Genomic DNA, 19,317 nt, shown 5'->3' on the forward strand with positions numbered 1-19,317 from the left:
TACCATTAAGAAAATAAATCCTCGCATGCAACGGCCATTTTAATACATTTTTTATACCCGGGATTGTCTGCTTTCCTTAGCAAAGTGTCTGGCGTAACTCTTGAGTGTCCGGTGGAGACTTAATCCACATGACTGTGTCCCGCATTCAAAGAGCGCTGAGCTTCCCTCCGCATGCCCACAATGCCACTCTTCCCCTCTGAAAGGTATGTGTAGTGTGGCATTGATGTGTAATTACGTGTGACTGAAACAGCGCCTTGGTGACAGGCTCTGCAGGCCTGCGGTTGGCTTGGGTGAGCTCTCCCCAGAAAAGAGGGGTTTTCTTTGCCCTTAAGAGGATTAAGTGGGGTTGTGATAACAGAGGGATAAAAAGACGAGAATTGAATCAGAAAAGAGAGCTGGGACCGAAGAGGGCGACCTTTCGCAAGCGAGTTCAGACACCTGTTGTCATCGTCCCGTCATCGACTACATCATTACTTTGAATTTTTTAATTCACGACAATATTGGATTGATGTTCGTGCATGTTGTGTTTCTGCCTTGGCTCTTTTCTGAGTGAGCCGTATTGCTTTCTTTGATGTGTATCTGAGCAATGTGCTGTTAGAGAGATTTACCTCAGCTGACAGCTTGGAGAGTATGTGGCAAAATTGCAGTGCCAGCGGGCTAAAAGAATGCTGGGAACAGGATTAGGATCATATTCTGGCAGTGCCTGTCACTTCCTCAATGGGCCGGGGTTTCTTGTGGTGGCAGCTTTCATTCTCCATGCAGCTAAAACCAAAAAGGAGAGCATGAAGGGGGTAAAAAAAAGCTTCTGATTGAATGGTACACTGTGATTTTTGTGCTATAGGCGTGCTTGAGGTCTGTTTTGTGCTTGTGTGTGTCTGACTGTGACACCTGATTAAACACAGAGTTTAGTTATAATTTAATTTGGATGCTGCAGAGGTGAATAGCTGTAGGTATCGCTGTTGCCTAGAATTAACACTTAAGAGGGTCAAACTTGATTTTGGCCAATGTTTATTGAACTTGTTGTTCTTTTTCAGGGATTCACCAATATAGATTTTAACACTTTCAATTAGGGCTGGGCGATATGGCAAAAATGCAATCTCGATAGCTATTTTCCATATTGAACTATAACGATATACATTTCGATGTAAGTTGTTAATGCTTCCAGATTTGAAAGAGTACCCAACAATGACTGACAGAACAATTAGAGAGTCCATTAAATGCCTTAACATTTTCGGCTGATAAATTAGACTCCCATTGCTGCACATTTCTGCTGTGTGATTGGCTTTTAGATCAATATAGAGTAAACAAGTCTTGAGCTTATCGTTGTTATTGACTTCAATTTGATCATGATTCGATATAATATCGTTTACCGGCCCAGCCCTACTTTTAAATTAGCTAACCATTAACCTCTCTTTTAAGTTTGCTCAATATGAAAATTTTGACCAGTATTGATATCTTATAACTCTTTAAATGTAGATAACCAGTGGCTTTAATAACTATATTTTAGAGATGTTCCAGTGTAAACTTTGGTCAGTACCAATAGCTGATGACTCTTTTAAAGGGGTAGTTTTTTTATTCTTTCTGTTTACTCATGCTCAAAGGATTCACATCTCTTGTGTTAATTCTTCTTTTGAATACAAAACAAGATATTCTGAATAATGTTGTAAAAAAAGCAACCATCAACCTCCATAGTACAAAAAAAAAAAAACTTTTCAAGAGTTCACACTTAGCTGATGATTGGTAATAAGCTTGTTTGGCATGCTGTCCCGGGAGAGAGCCCTGAGCTTATAAAATCCTCGAGCCCTTGGCTCCTTCCTGTTAGCAGGTCGAGAGGGGAGTTTGAGCTCAGGTAGATCATGATGAATTCCACCCAACTTATTTCTGACCAGTGACAGATATGGGATGGCTAAGGAGAGATACGGCTTGCTAAGACTATGATGCCAATTTTGTGTGTTCAATTTACTTATGCTGAGTTTAGACTGCATGATTGTATCCCCGATTTTGACTCGTGGACAGGTTTTGAGAAATCACAGGCAAATTTCTGAAATCACAGGCAAATCGGTGCTCATGCACATGAGTCACACAGTGTGAACTATCAAAGACGCGATCTGAAAGAATCGCTAATGAGTCGCCGATGCCTGTGAGATATTTGGCGTGCTAAATATCTGGAGATGTCAGCGATTCAAGTCATGCAGTGTTAAATGAGTTTTGACTGAAAATAACATCAGCGATCGCCTAAAGCCAATGAGAGAGCAGCATTCACTACCTGCAGGTCAGCGGGAGCTGGGGGAGAATTTAAAAGTGCTCATTTTTAGTTTATTTGGATCCAAGAAATGAAGGAAAAACAAGTGGAGCACCCGTGTCTGTTTGACATGTCATACAGAAAGTTAAAAAAGATAGCTGAGTACAAATTGCTAATTCGCTTCGAACTCAGGTCAGCAAATATGTACATTTTCTACCCCATTAAAAGCTTCTTTTTCATTATGTAGTTAATACCAAAAGATATGTGTTTTTTGGTTGTGAGTCGTAGTTTGAACAAAGTTGTCTGCGATTCTTCCTATTGTAAAGTCATCCAATGTGAAAGCCCCTGTCGCCGATCCGTCTTGCAGTGTAAACAAAGCAGCGACAAAATGCTAGCCCAGATAGTCATGCAGTGTGAAAACATCTGACACAATTACTTTGAAAATCTTGCAGTCTGAACTCGGCATTAGCTTGTGTGTTTTATGGACTGTAGGAGGAAACCGGGGAACCTGGGTAAAACCAACACAATCTCACGGCAATTTGTAACTTTTTGATTTAGTTTATGTATGAATTCGTACTATCTAATTCGTACAATTTAGTATGACTTGCTCATCCCCCAATGACGGTTGGTTTTAGGGGTGGGGTTAGTTGCCATGCCTCCTTTTTAAAATTGTACAATTTCGTACGACTGAACTGGCACAAATTTGTACAGATTTGCTACTAAACTGGCAAAACGTAAAATATTTACGTTTTTTCGTGAGAATAGGCTGGTAAAACCAATGCAAGCACAGGGAGAATGAGCAAACTCCGCACAGAAATGTTGACTTGTTTAGTAGGGGCTTTAACCAGAGACATTCTTGCTGTGAGGGAACAGTGCTAATCACTGGGCCACAATGTTACCAATCTAGAAAGAAAGGGGGAATAGGGGTGGAAGGGGGGATTCTTTAAGACGCAAATACTAAAATAAGAAACTCTGGATATTTATAGTGAGTTAGTAATCATCTGATAGAGAATCAATCATAGACTAATGCGGGACAAGATGTGGACAATTTTAAGCACGTGATCCTCACAAAATTAGTTTAAAAATAAACTTCACTTGAAATAAATTGCTGTGTTCTCTGTGTATAGTTGTTTGTGCTAAATATAGAAGAAATAAAACCCAAATAGGCTTAGAACAAGTGGAGCATGAGTAAATTATGATAAACATTTTATTTTTGGGCGCACCATCTCTTAAAATGGGATCATAAATAACCCCCAAAACACTTTTGAATTATTATGTGTTACTATATAATAACTCTTTTCATTTGGAATACTGATATGCATAATCCTTTCGATCTTATATACATGTAAATGAATTTTTAAAACGATTTTACTTTAAAACATAATCTATACAAAACAAGGAAAAAAAATATTTTCTAGATTATTTTCTAAATTTGCAAATTATTTTTTATGCAGTGTAAAATTGCTACATAGACTAAATTTTGTCTTTCCTTTTGCGTAATATTTCTAAAATGTGCGTCTGCTTACTGTGACATCATGAGTAAAACACTAGTCAAAGCATTCACAGTGTGCTGGAAATAATCCAGAATTGATCTGCTGCAATATATATATATATATATATATATATATATATATATATATATATATATATATATATATATATATATATATATATATATATATATATATATATAAATATATATATACACACACACACACACAGTTGAAGTCAGAATTATTAGCCCCCCTTTGAATATTTTTTTCTTTTTTAAATATTTCCCAAATTATGTTTAACAGAGCAAGGAAATTTTTACAGTATGTCTGATAATGTTTTTCTTCTGGAGAAGGTCTTATTTGTTTTATTTCGGCTAGAATAAAAGCAATTAAAACATTTTTACCACTATTTTAAGGACAAAATTATTAGCTAACTAATTTTTTTTTCTGATAGTCTACAAAACAAACCATCGTCATACGATAACTTGTCCTAACCTGCCAACTTAACCTAATTAACCTAGTTAAGCCTTTTGATGTCACTTTAAGCTGTATAAAAGTGTCTTGAAAAATATCTAATAAAATATTACTGTCATCATGACAAAGATAAAATCAATCAGTGATTAGAAATTAGTTATTAAAACTATTATGTTTAAAAATGTGTTCAAAAAAAATCTTCTCTCCGTTAAAAAGAAATTGGGGAAAAAATAAACAGGGGGGCTAATAATTCTGACTTCAATCAGTTCATTAAATATAGGCGTTTTTCCACATTTATTTTATCAGAGATATGTATCCCTACTTTATTCTCCACTCCGAAAAAAAATTATTCAAAGATGATTCATCCGAGTTACTACTTTTTTTAGGGTATGTGGTTGTAAACAATTTATTTGGGCTGAATTTGAACAAACAAATGAAGTTGAGCATTACTAAATTTAATTAGTTTGTTTAAATTCAGCCTATTTCCCAGAGATGGGTTGCGGCTAAAAGGGCATCCACTGCGTAAAAAAAACTTGCTGGATAAGTTGGCGGTTCATTCCGCTGTGGCGACCCCAGATTAATAAAGGGACTAAGCCGACAAGAAAATGAATGAATGACTGAAAAATTCAGCCTATATAAATCACCTTTATAAACTTTGCTGAAACCTTTTTTTTAATATTGCAGACACTATGTTGATAACCTAATTATAAAATCACAAAGACTGTTGTAATGATATGTAATCCGAAGCAAGACACTGTGGTCTTTTAAAATGCATAGCTTATTGTAACAGTTTTCATTGATTTGAAGCAGATTTGCAGTAAATGATCCGTCTCTTCAAGAGCCCTGAGTTTAAAAAATTATGAATACAATTATTAATTTAGCACACACTTTTATCCAGAGCGACTTATAAGTTATAAAATTAAACAATGCAGCGCAATCGCAAATTACATTGAAGCAGACCCATAGACATCTTTCCAAGTTTTGACTTCCCAAATCAATTTAAATTACTTGTAGCAACAATAAAAATTTCAATTAGATGTTTTTCCCCCTTTCTTCTGCCTATTTTGGTATCAGTATTGATGACTGGTTATTTTTTACATCGCTGGCCAAGGAGGCAAAAGGCTAGTTTTATGTTCTGTTTGAACTGCTGGCAATAAATATAATTGACACGCAATTTAATTCTGTGTTATACAACAGTGTTTCTCAACCACGTTCTTGGAGGACCACCAGCACTGCACATTTACTAGGTCTCTCTAACCCAACACACCTGATTCAGATCATCAACTAATTAGCAGAGACTGAAAGACCTGTAATGGGTGTGACATACAAATGAGACGTCCACAACATGCAGTGTCGGTGGTCCTACAGGAATGTGGTTGAGAAGCACTGTCCTAAAGCACTGTACACAATTAAGTAAATTGTTAGTATGTTGAGCTGTCACATAATTTGTTTTAAACCCCTGGAGGCGGTTTGTTTTTGCATCTGGCTGGTCTCAAAAACGATGATTGGCTTCAACATTTTTGCCGTTTGCATGTTGGTGCTAATTTTTATTTAATTTAATTGTTTTAAAATCTGCCTATCTGCCATCCCATGTGTGTTTTGATCTACTCAAAAGGTTGAATGTTAGAACGCTTTACAATCAGCTGTATTTAAATATGGCATAAAGCACTTTAAAATGCAGTTAGCAGCCCCATCAAGGGCACTAAGAACATGGTGGCGGTGGCGGCATCAAGCCTCTGGTAAAATGCACACACAGGGGAGACCCTCTTTATGTGAGCAAAGGGCTTATGCATTTTGACAAACCACACTGTTTAAAATATAATAGCGGCATAATCACGGCCTCAGGCTGTCATTCTTCAGCATAATGGGCTGCTTATTCATCTGGGGTGGTTTATGTCCCCACAACGGTTTTATTTCCCAAGATTACCTTGTTTTCTTGCTCTGGTTTTCTTGTTTTCTACTGTATCACCTTGCTTTGATTTTAACATCAGCTTGTTTCTCAGCTACATCCTGAATTCACTTGATTTGTTTTTCTAATGTAGACAAAAAGAAATAATAAAAAACTTTAAATCTAAAAAACAAAACAAAAAAACTAAATAGTTTAAATAAATATAATCCTGGAAACTATTATTAGTCACAGTTTAATTCAGTTTTAACAATGCAAAAAATACAGTATATATTTATAAAGATGTCCAAGCAATGTTTTATTGAAGTTTTATTTTACAAGTTTGTAAATCTACAGTTGACATAGGGAAAAATGTGTATACTTCTGGAACACTCTCCACCAATATAGGCTACAAATTCACCACTTTGCGTAGTGACGTGAGTGACTGTATATTGATGTCCACAGTGACGATGAAAGAGCTACATAGACGACCAGACTGTATAGGTTAAATAATCTGGGGGTGACGCAGGCGGGCTGTGCGGCCCACTCAGTACAATCTTACAAAGAGACGGCTACCAGAATCATCACAGGGTTAAATTCTTTTCAATCTAAAACATAGAACTTTTACATTTTTGCCTTACCAGTAAACATTTATAAAGACTTTGTATTTTACATATTAAAATACTTTACAAACACAATGAGAGCTCAGCACTGTGAGGTAACGGATGAGCAGAGAGAGGGGGGAGCTGCCATACATGAAAGTGCTTTGCTTTCCTGTTCTGACCACTATTCAGCGTTTGTTCCTGTTGCAACATTTATATGCGTGTAAGCTAGTGTTCATGAGAGTATTTTCCCTCTGAGTGTTAATATGGCAATCTCCAATGATATCCATGGTCTATAATTGCATTCCTTCCTCCGCCTGAGGCTACATGTAATTAAAAGCTTTGCATATGTAGTCAATGAAATAATTTGCTCATTACCCAACCATCCTCAATTTACCGTGGTTTAATCCTGACCATTAAACAGGTTAGGTTTAATTAATCTATTTAGTTGTGCAAGATTTACATTTACAAGGTAATTTCTGTGGTGTGTAATTTGAGAAGCGTGATAATTAAATTAAAAGAAAGTTCAGATTCTGCTGTGTAGTGCATGCAACCCGCCGAGATCCTCTCTGAAAAAAGTGCTTATATCAAACATCTAAGCCTGTCCAAAACGTATAAATAACACTAATCCTAATCCAGGGCCTGCTTGTCTTTTTAAGCAAACTGGTGATTTTAATATCTTGATGAATTAAATGAGAGATTCATAATTAACAAGCCCTCTAAATTGGAAACAAGTCTCGATTTGCCTCTTCTGAAACTTTAGTGTAGTCAAGAGAAATTAACTCTTAAAAGTAAAGGTTCCAAGAGATACGGTTTGTAGTTTGGTGAACAGTTCTTAGATGAACACTCTTTTATAAACATTTTTACAGCCTTTTTTTGTGTGAAGAAATGCTTCCATGGAGATTCTTGATTAAATCATCAATGCTGATAAAGAACCCTTATTTTTAAGTGTAAAACAATATTTCGTTTTATTGAGGATTGGCCCTAACTTTAGAAGTCCAGCTGGCGTGTTAGTAGTGGTAGAGAGATGTTCCCTTGCTCAGTAGTTTTCAGTCTCCTGCTCAGTTGGGCAGTGTGTCCAGGCCCAGTGATGCCGCATGTTGTTTGGCTCGCAAACGTAGGTTCTCAATGCTGGTGGTCTTGCTGTTGTGGCTAGGAAGGCCTCCAGAGGCCTGCAGCAGGGGGCTGTTCCAAACCTGCTGCGCGTGGTGAGATAGAGACTGATAGTAGGACTGGCACGGGAGGGAACCCAGGGGTGCTGGCATGTTGACGTTCATGCCTAGGTATGGTATAGATGATGGGGTCGCCATGTCGAAAGACGGATAGTGAACTAGGTTGTTGGTAGCAGCCATATGCTGGCGAAACTGCTCCTGCAGACGGAAGAGGCTCAGCGGAGACGAGGAGTACGAGTGACTCTGAGAGATCCCGCCCGTCACCCCGCTAGAGGAAGAGGAGATGGCTGGGGAGCCAAGAGGAGAATCTAAGGAAAGAAAGATTGTTGGTGACATTTAGATCAGAATTATAATTCTTGTTATTCTTTAACCCCTCATAAATATTTGTTTTAGTATTTTGGTATCCTAAAAGAAGTTCCAAAAGGTTTTCACATCAATCTCATATACAAACTTTAGTTCCTTAAATCATAGATGTGAAGAAAATTGTAATAATCCAAAGATATGTTTTTGCTGTGCAGTACCTTTCATGCAATCTGTAACTTTCATGGAAGCTTTCATGGAACTTTCATCGCACAAAAAAGGTCTGTATGGAGAAATGTTCTTATGTTTTTTTTATTTTGAACAGTTGTTTGGAAAACTGAAAAAAGTCTTATATGGGATTGCTGCAAAATCCCTTTTAGGAACCTCTTTTAAAAGTGCAGAAAGTTTTCATGGATTTTAAAAGTAATTTGTGGAACCTTAAACATCCATGAGAATGAATGATGTTCCTTTTTAAGATTACACAGCAATGAAATTAAAAGACCTATAGCAAATATATACCTGGTTTGGGGCTAAGACGTTTGCAAAGAGGAGAAAGGTTTCCAGGTGCTGGTTCCTTCTCAACCTTCAGATCTTCTCTGTGCTGCTTTATCTCCTCTTCCTTGTCGGTTGCATTGTCCTCTGTGGCTGATTCGCTGCCTGACTGCTCTGCTGATGTCACATTAAGCTCAACACTAAGTTCTGATCCCAGGGCATGAGGAGCTGCCTCTGCCTCCATGGAGGAAGAAGAGGAGGTGGACGAAGGTGGCTGGTTCTCAAGATTTAAGGTGGAGGGAGCTTCATCCTTATCGCTTGCTGCTAGGGCTCCATCTGTCGAGACATCTTTCTGCTTTTGAAGTTGCTCTTTTTGGAGGCTTCGCTGCTTCTTGCGAAACTTAGCCCGGCGGTTCTTGAACCATACCTGATGGCCAAAAGTCAATTTGTAGGCACATGATGAATGTGAAGTTGTGGAGAACTTTAAAAGATTTTAAAATTGTAAAGATTTTTGTGGATAGATATTTTTGAAGGCGGTTTGTTACCTGCACGCGTGCCTCGGGTAAGTTGGTGCACATTGCTAGCCGCTCCCGCATCACCACATCTGGGTAGTGAGTCTTCTGGAAAGTCTTTTCCAAAGCCTCCAGCTGCTGGGCCGTGAAAGCGGTGCGACTGCGCCGTTGTTTGCGATGCTGAGAGCCGTAGCGAGCCTCAAGTATGATATCTTGAAATGTACAGCCGTTGGAAGAGAAAAGACACGGCATATTTAATTCATTGTACTTTAACCATCGATTAGTGTGTAAAGGTAGTGGGCGAGAACGCGCTTACCAGCCAGCCTCTCTGCCAGGGTGAGTGCGTGAACGGACGGCCGGTAATCAGGCGCGTGCTGCGCTTGCTGCGCCGCCTGTTGATGCAGGTTGTACATGGCGCTCAGTGAGTTCATGGCGTGGAGAGAGTATCCGTTCACTCCGTAGTGCTGCATGATTCACACTTATCTGTACAAGAAAAGAAAAGAAAAACACGTATGTTATTAGTGTGAAGATTAGATTTAATTTTTTGTTTTTTTGGAAAAAAAACGTGGTTTAAATATGCTTTCAAACTAAAGTTCGATAGGCTATAGCAGCATCTTGAACGCATTTTAAATGTTAGGTATTTGGGGTAGATATGACATTTGCACTCATAGATTTATTTTACCCGAATGTTTGTTTAATTTAATTATAACAGCTAAATTTAATAGTTTACTGATTGTCAAAATTCACGATAAACGTTTAAATGCTTTCTTCTGTCAATAATTCGTATTGATTTAAAAATATTTCTAAGATAAAAAATAACTCAATTGTTTACTGCAAGGTACAGTTTATTTGGCCTTTAAATACGCATTGTTTGTTTTTTTAAAACAAATATTTTTCTTTATAAACTTTTGGGGGAGGATATGCGCCTAGTGAGACACAATCAATCAAAAAGGTTGTCACTTTATAGCGAGAGTATAACGCTTTTGGAAATCCGCTTATAGGAGCGGAACTGCGTTCATTAATATCCAATTATTGTTTTGTCCAATCCATTAGTCATACATAGAGAATTAATTGGTGCAATTATCACGTTAAACTAATGAGTTTTGGTTTATGCTTACTACATTAAATATACAATTTCAAAAGCAATTTACCGTAGCAAATCCTTGTCAAAAGTTGTCAATGAATCATAGATTGATTTTGATGAGATCTATTGAAGCAATGTACGAATGTTTCTATTTAATGACACTAGATTTAATGCTACCACTTATGTCATCAAAATTTTGTTTTAACTATGCTATATTATTTTATTTTTATTTAGTTTAAATTTAGCTGCAATATAAATTCAAAGGGTGTGCTTGAGGTTAGTGATGTTTCTCCAGTCGTTTTTCACAGCCGGTTTAAGGTTTTCATAAATTAAAGGCTCCAGGACACGATTAGATATGTATTACTATAGAGGTTGTAGACAGACACGAATATCTCCGAGGTCAATGCACTGTGCATTATTAAAAGAGAAAGTATATGGCGCGTGTCCATGGACTTTACAACAGCCTCGATTTTTATTCAAGTTATTAAACTAATTTGTATTTCCAACTTTAATTTCTTGTTTTTGCTGCGATTTAATTCGTACATTAACAAATTTTCTCAAAAATGCACAAGTGATCTTATAATTATTATTTTCGCTAGGTATGCCTAACTTGTAAAGCAGGTCTCTAAAAATTACATTAAAAAGTAAGAACTCATGGCAAGTGTAATGTGTTGATATGGTCAATAATAACTGGTTCTCTTTTAACCAACAAATAAATAAATAAAGCAATTTTGCAAAATTGCGTTTTAGCAATAGTAAAACAAGTGTGAAAACTTGTGTAGCCTATAATAGTATATGTGTATTATTATTATTTAGTTGTTTCTAAAAGGTAAATTCAAATTAGTGAAATGATTAAAAAAAAACTATTTCCATATGCTTGATGCTATAGCCTATTATTTTCGTACCTCTGTTATTAATATAATTATTTTAAGATAATAATAATAATAATACATATTTATTGTTTTCTAAAGCTATTTCGGTTATTGTAATTATTATGAATTATTAACATTTCATTATCATCGTTAATTATTGTTTCTGCATTCATATATATATATATATATATATATATATATATACATACATACATACATACATACATACATATATATATATATATATATATATATATATATATATATATATATATATATATATATATATATATATATATAAACACACACACACACAGTATAAATTGCAGCATTTTTAAGTGCCCTAATATTCTTTGAGATTATAATTGTTTGCTATTCTTGCTGGTCTTGTGCAATTCTCTAACAAGCCAGTACCCTATGCAAGTTTAGATATAGAACCTAAGGAAGTTTGTTTGCAGGATTTGCTTAAATGTGTGTATCTATGCTGGCTTTATCTGTTTTAAGGCCAGCGACCCTCCTCAGCGCGGAAGCTTCTGAATGACACCCGGAGTGCCCATTCCCAGACTATTAAGTCAGAGCAACGTCTGATGAATGTGATCAGAGGGCAAGAGGGAATAGTTTAATTCGCTTGGACAGAAGGTGCTTTGCTAAACATTTACTTTTCTCCCCCAAGTATTTGAATTGAATGGGGTCCGTTTCTCTCCCTCCCTTCTCACGCGGCCCCTTATCCCATCGCCCCGGGGCCACGTTTTGGCTGAGATGTATGGCTTCTCTGCGGGTAAAATATGCATGTTGATCCCCATTTGGGTCCTCGTCTAATGGAAGTGCAAATAGGTTTCGACTGTAGAGACCTCCATTTATCATCACCGCTGACACGGACGGACGTACAGTGAGTTTACATGTGTGTGTGTGTGTGCGCGCGAGCACACACTTTAAGAAGTGCTGGTGTTTGCATTGCAACCATATGAGCTGAAGAAGATGTGTGTTGGGCCTATGAAATTTGGTATTTTAGTCTGTCGTTCTACACACATGCATCTTGAGCCAATTCGAATTGAATTGAATGGATGGCATAGCTTATAAAGTTAACCTCACTGCAAACTACAAAATGCACACATTTTTTTCAAAATAAATTTGATAACAGATGAAAAAAAACTGGCCAGCGATTAGTGCAATGGTGATTTAGTCTGAACGGATGATGATGATAGCAGCACTAAGGCCTAATAATGAACGTATAATTTACGTTGCCCACTCGACCAAGCGGACTTTTTAAACGTCAAAATTTCGCCGCAGGCCAACTGATATTTAGCACAAAGGGCAGCTTATTTTAATACTGTGTCTCGCTGCTATTGTAGTCTGTTCATCCGCCTGTTACTGCTGCGGGCAGTGTGACACTCCATGCTTCGATTATTAAAACCTCATTATGCAAATTGGCATGTACAGTGCAACTTTTTGATCCGACTAAATTAGGAAAAATGTTAACGTTAAAACCCCATTTGACCCGGGGGGACTATTTATCGTGTGTCGCATGACAGAGGTTTTAAATTGTCACTCATATTTTTGTATCTTTCACTGTCAAAGGTCCCCCATACGAGAAAGGTTTATCCGTTTAAAAACTGGCCCTATATTCCCTTGAAAATGTATTCGAGCAGAATTTAATTTTCTTGTAGCATTTTTTAATTGTTGCAGATTTTTATTTTTAATTTTTTTGCAGTTTTTAATTAGAGCGTAGTTGTGAAAATCTGTATAACATTTTAGGCCAAGTCAGACCGCTGTTTGGCGGATGTTTTAAACTAGAGGGTTTTTCTAGTCTGTTTTGTAAATATATGTAAGATAAGATTTTTATTTATTTAGGCTATTTTACATCTGGAATATCACTCTTAATAAATAAAGAGACTTAAGTGGTGTTTTCGCAGCGATGCAATAAATTAACGGTTTGGGAACCTTTTGGAGTCAATAAATAGTTTCTTAGATTGGAGGACGTTTGAATAATTCAGTGAACATTTATCCAGCATAAATAACTTATGTGGAATCGTTCCGTGTTCATATAATAAAGCATCTTTTTATAGGCTAAATGAACTGCACATCTCTGAAAAAGGGATTTGATTTGTCGCTATTTAATATCATAATAGGCCAAAGTGTTTAAAAGTCAACGAACAGCAAACATAGTTTAATTTAGCTGTATTTCAGAAATCATATTACTAAATAAAATTTTAGTTTTTGATGTATTAGTTAAACACATACTTTTTTTACGTAAAAGCAACTGCGTAAACAAATCGTTTCTTACCCCAGTCTTGTCGTTTATCCAGTGTCTCTCTTGATATTTTCTTGCTTCTAGCTCGGAGTATTTCCCAGATGTCCTTATCTCGTTTCTCAAAGTCTAAGAGCCCATTCAAATGTATCCGCTAAGTATCAAGCGCGTCCAAATCGTCCCCTGCGCGCTCTTCTCAGCACATTGCGTCCATCTATTGACACGCGCTTTGAGGACGGATTTTAAAGAGCTCCGCGTAACATCGGCAAGGCTTGCTACTGGTCCTTAAAGCTGTCAATCAAAGCTCGATGGTATTTTTTTGGCCGCATGTAGACCTAGAGCCAATTGACCCTTTACTTAGTAGTCTTAAATCACGCAAACACCAATGTCCACTCACAAACAATTTTGCTTATAAAAAACATATATCCATATGTCAAGTGTAAAAAGAAAATATTGACATCGTGGGATTAAGAGTTTAAAACGGGAACACCCGTTTATTTGAAATGTCAACGAGTTTCAAAAGCATTATAATGTGTTATTGTTATTAATTAGCAATTAGGCATGTCTAGCTAAATAAGAAAGCAAAACATTTCAAGTGCATAGATTTTTCTATGATTTATACATGGATTTTAATTTATTACAAAAACCACATAGGTTAATTTTCTTGAAACAACAACAGATTGTCATAAATACGTCGAACTAAGTTTTGGCCAAGTGAAATATATTTGCTTTCTCATATTATTCTCACGCATTGACTTCTTTTGGTACTTCTGGAGCAGAATATTTCTATAGAGGTCACGGTCCCGAGACTTTTTTTAGACAAACGAATATCTCATGCATTGGTTTTGTTTGCTTTTCGGCTTTGTCATGCCACTGCAGGAGAGACTGAAGGGACTTTAGAGATCTCTAATAGATGCCAGGCTACTGCCTTCACAATCTCTCCCGGCCTTGAAGGATTTGGGCGAGGATAAGGGGAGACAAGACGCTATTTCAGCCTCCAAAAAACCTCTGTCTTGAAATGACTGCCGGTAAGAGGATTAAAACAATAATGCCCTTCTCTTCTTGAAGGGTTTTTAGAAAAGATTTCTTCTCCCGGAGCAAAACCGTTTAGGTTGGAATTAAGGGCAGCGCAAAGTAGCCTTTTAATGTAAAGCTTGCATAATTTGTTAAAGATGCTCGCAGAAAGCGGGCCAGGGTGAAAATCCCTAACTGAATTTTATCTCTGACCATAGTTATAATCTAGAGGAATTTGAATGTGAGTGAACGAAAGGAAATTGAATGAAACAGATGAGTTATGGCTGTTTTTACAGGAATTTAGGCTATATTAAAATTCTATCGATTAAAGTTATATGGGTGTTAATTTTCGAATGTAAATGAAGTAGGGACTCAATCTAATAAATGTATTTCTGTTTAATTTCACGTTTATTATAGACGGCAAGAAATCATATGATTTTAAATGTGTATTAATAGCATTCAATTGAGATGTAATGGATCTGTTAATATAGAATGATTTTGATGTTTTTGGCTGCAATTTCCTAATATTTTAAAAAAGCGCAGGAGAAAAATGCAAGAAAATAAATATTAGATTGATATTTATGCTGTTGAAGGCGAATATCAATTTTTAATGTTTTTGCTAAAAAAAAGCTTAGGGTATTCAAAGTTTGCTTATTCGACTTTATATTTTGAGTTAATTGTGTTTTTATTTATTTTTTTTTTTCAAAACTGCACTGAATAATTATTACAGTTTTACTAACAAAATATAACTTCGTACTATGCATCTTATTGATTGCTTTTTTTATTAACTTTTTCTGGAACCAAACATATGTCCTTTCCCATCTTTTCTCCCCACTTGGTTTTTTATGGTCTGAGAAAGAAAGAGGATTAACTTGTGAACCGATGGAAATAAGAACTTTAACGGGAGGTAAATCTGGGCAATGTCTCTTTGTGAGGAGCGTTTCTAAAGCAATTAAAGTGAGAAAGAATTCCTCTCAGCGCCTCTTCCTTAAATCTGCTTAAACGAGGACTACTGTCCAGCACATCTGAGGGCTTTAAATGCCTCCTATTTAAAGTGCCACCGAGAGAAACCCACCTTTACAGCTATGAGAAGCCCTCAGTCCAGTTTTGCTCAAATTAATTGAGTTTTTTTTTTTTTTGGTCTTTCGATTTAATCTCGCAATAGTTATAAGGTATTAGGCTATCAAACTATTTGAAATTAAACTTTAAAATTAATTGAAAATTAAATTTACGAACGACATTTTAATGTCACCGCGTTAATATTCGTGCGTATAAATAAATCGACGTGAAATTCTCAACAACAAAAAAAATATTATCACGGGAATTGTATTTCTGTTCTCAAAACGAAGGATGATATTTAAAAAACGAGTCAATCACATCGCTGGTCTTTATTTACACCTTAGAAATGTACACTCTCCAGTAGTTTTAGCTGGAAATAATCAAATATGGGAATTTGATGTCACAGCGCGAGATGGTTGTTATTAGCTAATTAATAGAGCTAATGATGTTTCTGCAACTTCATGAATACATTACGTTTGCAACCCACAAAGCTGTAGCCTCTCAGGCTCAATCCAAGGGTATTTCAGCATCTGTTCTTCCCAGAGCAATTAATCATTTTGATGTATGGTTTAAAATCGACTGCTTCCAGGAGACCTTTTTGACAAGAATAACAAAGCAATTTGCCAGGAGCCATCTCTTAGACACGTTATTAGCAGCACCTTCATCTTAAAACCGTTTTTTCTTCCTTTTGCTAAATTAGATACCTGTATTAAAGGGGCAGTGCTACTTTTTAATTTATTTTGATTTCTCCTCACAGCTCCACTGATACCTCTGGAAATCGCATCATTCGTGACAAGATCCCAGGATCTTCTTAACAAATCCCCATGCTAAAAGTTTTTGACCTGTCAGTTCTGTCAGAAGCTGTGCCCCTCTATTCTCTTCGTTCTCCATCTCTTTACTGTCTTCAACCTCTCTTCCCTCTTGAATTTCTCCAATCTCTCTCTTTCTCTCTCTCCCTCTCTCTCTCTCTCTCTCTCTCTCTCCGTCTTACTCACTTTGGCCCGGATCCTCAGCACAAGGGGCCCCATTGTATAGTCCTAATCCAGAAGCAACACAGCTTTAGCGACATGGAGGGATAAAAGGCCCATCAAGCCCACAACTTTATGGGGGCAAATCTCTACCTAATCCCTCGCTTTATCTAAACAAAAGCCCCTCTCTCCTAATCCACCTTCACTGCAAAAATAAAAAGAAAAGGAAAAAACAAGAGGCGCTAAAAAAATCTCAGGCTTGAGTTGAACCGTGAGTTAAGAACCAGGAGTCATTTTGCTGAAGAAACTAACCGCTTCTGACAGGCTACTGATACTGACATAAGTAAAAATGAAGCCCATGGACACAGTAGTGAGATAAAGTCGGATGAATAACTAAAGGTAAAAAGAAGTTCCTATACATGGACAGTGTTCAAGAAGCTGCAGACTACATTTATTTTATTTTAAGTCAACTCATCATAATTTTACCTCTTGAGTTCTTTTAAAAAACTTCATCAGATTGGAGTTAAAATGTCCGCGTAATAGCTTTATAGGGATAATAAAACAAAATGGAAAGTTCTGTCATCATTTACTCCTTCACTTGTCACAAACCTGTTTAAGTTTCTTTCTTTTATTGAACACAAAAATATAATTAGAAAATGCTGAAAACCTGTAAATGTTACATCGGATGTATTTGTTTTTCCTACTATGGAAGTCTTTGGTTATAGTTTTTATTTTTCAAAATAACCTTTTTTTTCTACAGAAAAAAGAAACTCATAAAGGTTTAGAATCACTTGACGGTAAGTAAATAATGAGTACATTTTTATTTCATCCCTTTAATGATCAACTATCACACTCTGAGAATCAAAAAACATAGAATAAAAACAAAATTACAGTTTTTTTCAATTGCTTTGCCACATTTTTTGAAACAGTATTAACATTCTCTAAACTGTGAGTGCAAATGACAAAACTGAAGTCTTTATTGCATGTCTGCAAAATGTAGTTGCTCCCCCAAAACATTTTGTTCATGCTTCAAAACAGTTACAGTAATTTGGTCATTTGGTCATGCTTTAAAACAATTTCAAAACAGTTTTAGTAATTTGGTCAATGCCACCAAAACATAAAGTGTGTTTGTTATCATGTGAGTCACACTGCTCAAAATGATTAGTTGTTTTTTTACCATGACAGTCAACCATGGAAATTAAGGTTTAAAAAAATTCTGAAATTTGTTGAGAAGAGTCAATAGTACATATAATAAATATGACATTTGTATTCATACAGTACTTTTATTTTTGCACTGGTGTGCATGTAAAGTGCAATCTTGTTTTTCCATTTTAAACCAAAAAAATAAAATAAATCTTACATTTTTTTGTGGCTGTGTACATGTCATTATGTGGTAGGAAGCTTCCTCCCATGAACATGCTCACAACGGTTTGACATTAATGTCGATTAATAATGCAGTTTTTTTGTTGTTGTTGTTTTTTTTTTGTATGCACAGACTTTTCAGGAGTATTACATTTTTTTCCTTAATTGCTTTGGCTCAATTCTTGATTGGAATTTTTATTTTTCAAAACAATAAGTTCAGAAACAGTTGCAATCGGAATTATTAGCCCCCCTGAATTATTAGCCCCCTGATATTTTTTTCCCCTAATTTCTGTTTAACACATTTCTAAACATAATAGTTTTAATAACTAATTTCTAATAACTGATTTATTTTATCTTTTCCATGATGACAGTAAATAATTTTTCACTAGATCTTTTTCAAGACAAATTTAAAGGCTTAAAAAAATTAAAGGTTTAAAAGGCTTAAAAATTTAAAACTGATTTTATTGTAGCCAAAATAAATCAAATAAGACTTTAAAAAAATATTATCAGACATACTGTGAAAATTTCCTTGCTCTGTTGAACATCGTTTGGGAAATATTTAAAAAAGAAAAATAATTTAAAGGAGGTTTAATAATTCTGATTGCAATTCACTGTAAAAAAAATAAAATTTCTGGCAGCTGGGGTGTAGGACAAAAATGTTAAATTACGGTCATTAAATTACAGAAATTTGCTGTAAAATAACACAGATTGAACTACAGAAATTTACCAGTAATTTAAATTTAAGGAAATGTCCATTATTTTACAGTAAATTTCTGCAATTTAACAGCTGTTATTTTATGATATTCCACAGCTGCTGAAACAAACCATAAAATTTCCGATTTTTTTTACAGTGTATATAAAAATGTGTTCTTGTAGATTCCACATTAAGCTCATGTTCCAGATGTTTATAAACACCCTCAAAACAATTTACAGAGACTTAAAGGTTCATTTTAAGAAGGAATTTCAAAAACCCATGCTTAATAGGTTCTTGCCAAGTTGGAGCATTTTACTTAAAAAATAACTAAATGTATTGTAATAGAGCCATACATACTATAATGTAGTTATTCCTGTGTATGTGTGTGTGTTTTTTTTTTTTCAAGTTTTGGTATGCTTTGACTTGCATTTTAGAAATCATCATGCTCTACTGAAATTAAAAAGTCACTTATGTCTTGGACGGCCTGGGGCTGAATAGATTAGCAGCAAATGTTCATTTTGGGAGAACTATCCCTTTAACCATTTATTATTTTTCATGATTAAATTATTATTTAATATTCCTATGAATTCTAACTTGATTTAATTGAATATATTTTCCATGCTAACCACAGTGTTGGTAAGCCTTTCATAATTAATAGGGTGCTTTCATTATTTCAATAGACCAGACTCAGATGAGCTCATTATCCCCAGTATGTGTGCTGTTGGCTATAATTGGGTAATTAAGAGGATAAAGTGGCTGCTCTTCCTCTTTAGTGCTTTGATGACTATTGAGTGAAAGAAACAGCTTCTAATAAAACACAGTGAACAGCTAACCTGCATGAATT

General features: G+C 35.7%; 1 protein-coding gene and 1 long non-coding RNA gene across 3 annotated transcripts; one reads left to right on the plus strand and one right to left on the minus strand.

The window, feature by feature from the left end:
* Window positions 1-7,603: 7,603 nt before the first annotated feature.
* dmbx1a (diencephalon/mesencephalon homeobox 1a) lies at window positions 7,604-13,486 on the minus strand. 2 transcript variants are annotated; one of them, NM_152977.1, is given in 5 exon segments: window positions 7,604-8,176; window positions 8,688-9,087; window positions 9,206-9,400; window positions 9,490-9,655; window positions 13,413-13,486. In NM_152977.1, coding segments are annotated over 4 exon segments (1,167 nt in total). In that variant the 5' UTR covers window positions 9,643-9,655; window positions 13,413-13,486; the 3' UTR covers window positions 7,604-7,757.
* Window positions 13,487-14,240: 754 nt separating this feature from the next.
* LOC141377753 (uncharacterized) lies at window positions 14,241-17,775 on the plus strand. The gene is made up of 2 exons (XR_012390594.1): window positions 14,241-14,404; window positions 16,207-17,775. It is a non-coding gene; the product is annotated as an uncharacterized lncRNA (long non-coding RNA).
* Window positions 17,776-19,317: the final 1,542 nt, after the last annotated feature.

Source organism: Danio rerio, chromosome 2, assembly GCF_049306965.1.
Source record: "Danio rerio strain Tuebingen ecotype United States chromosome 2, GRCz12tu, whole genome shotgun sequence".
Taxonomy (NCBI): domain Eukaryota; kingdom Metazoa; phylum Chordata; class Actinopteri; order Cypriniformes; family Danionidae; genus Danio; species Danio rerio.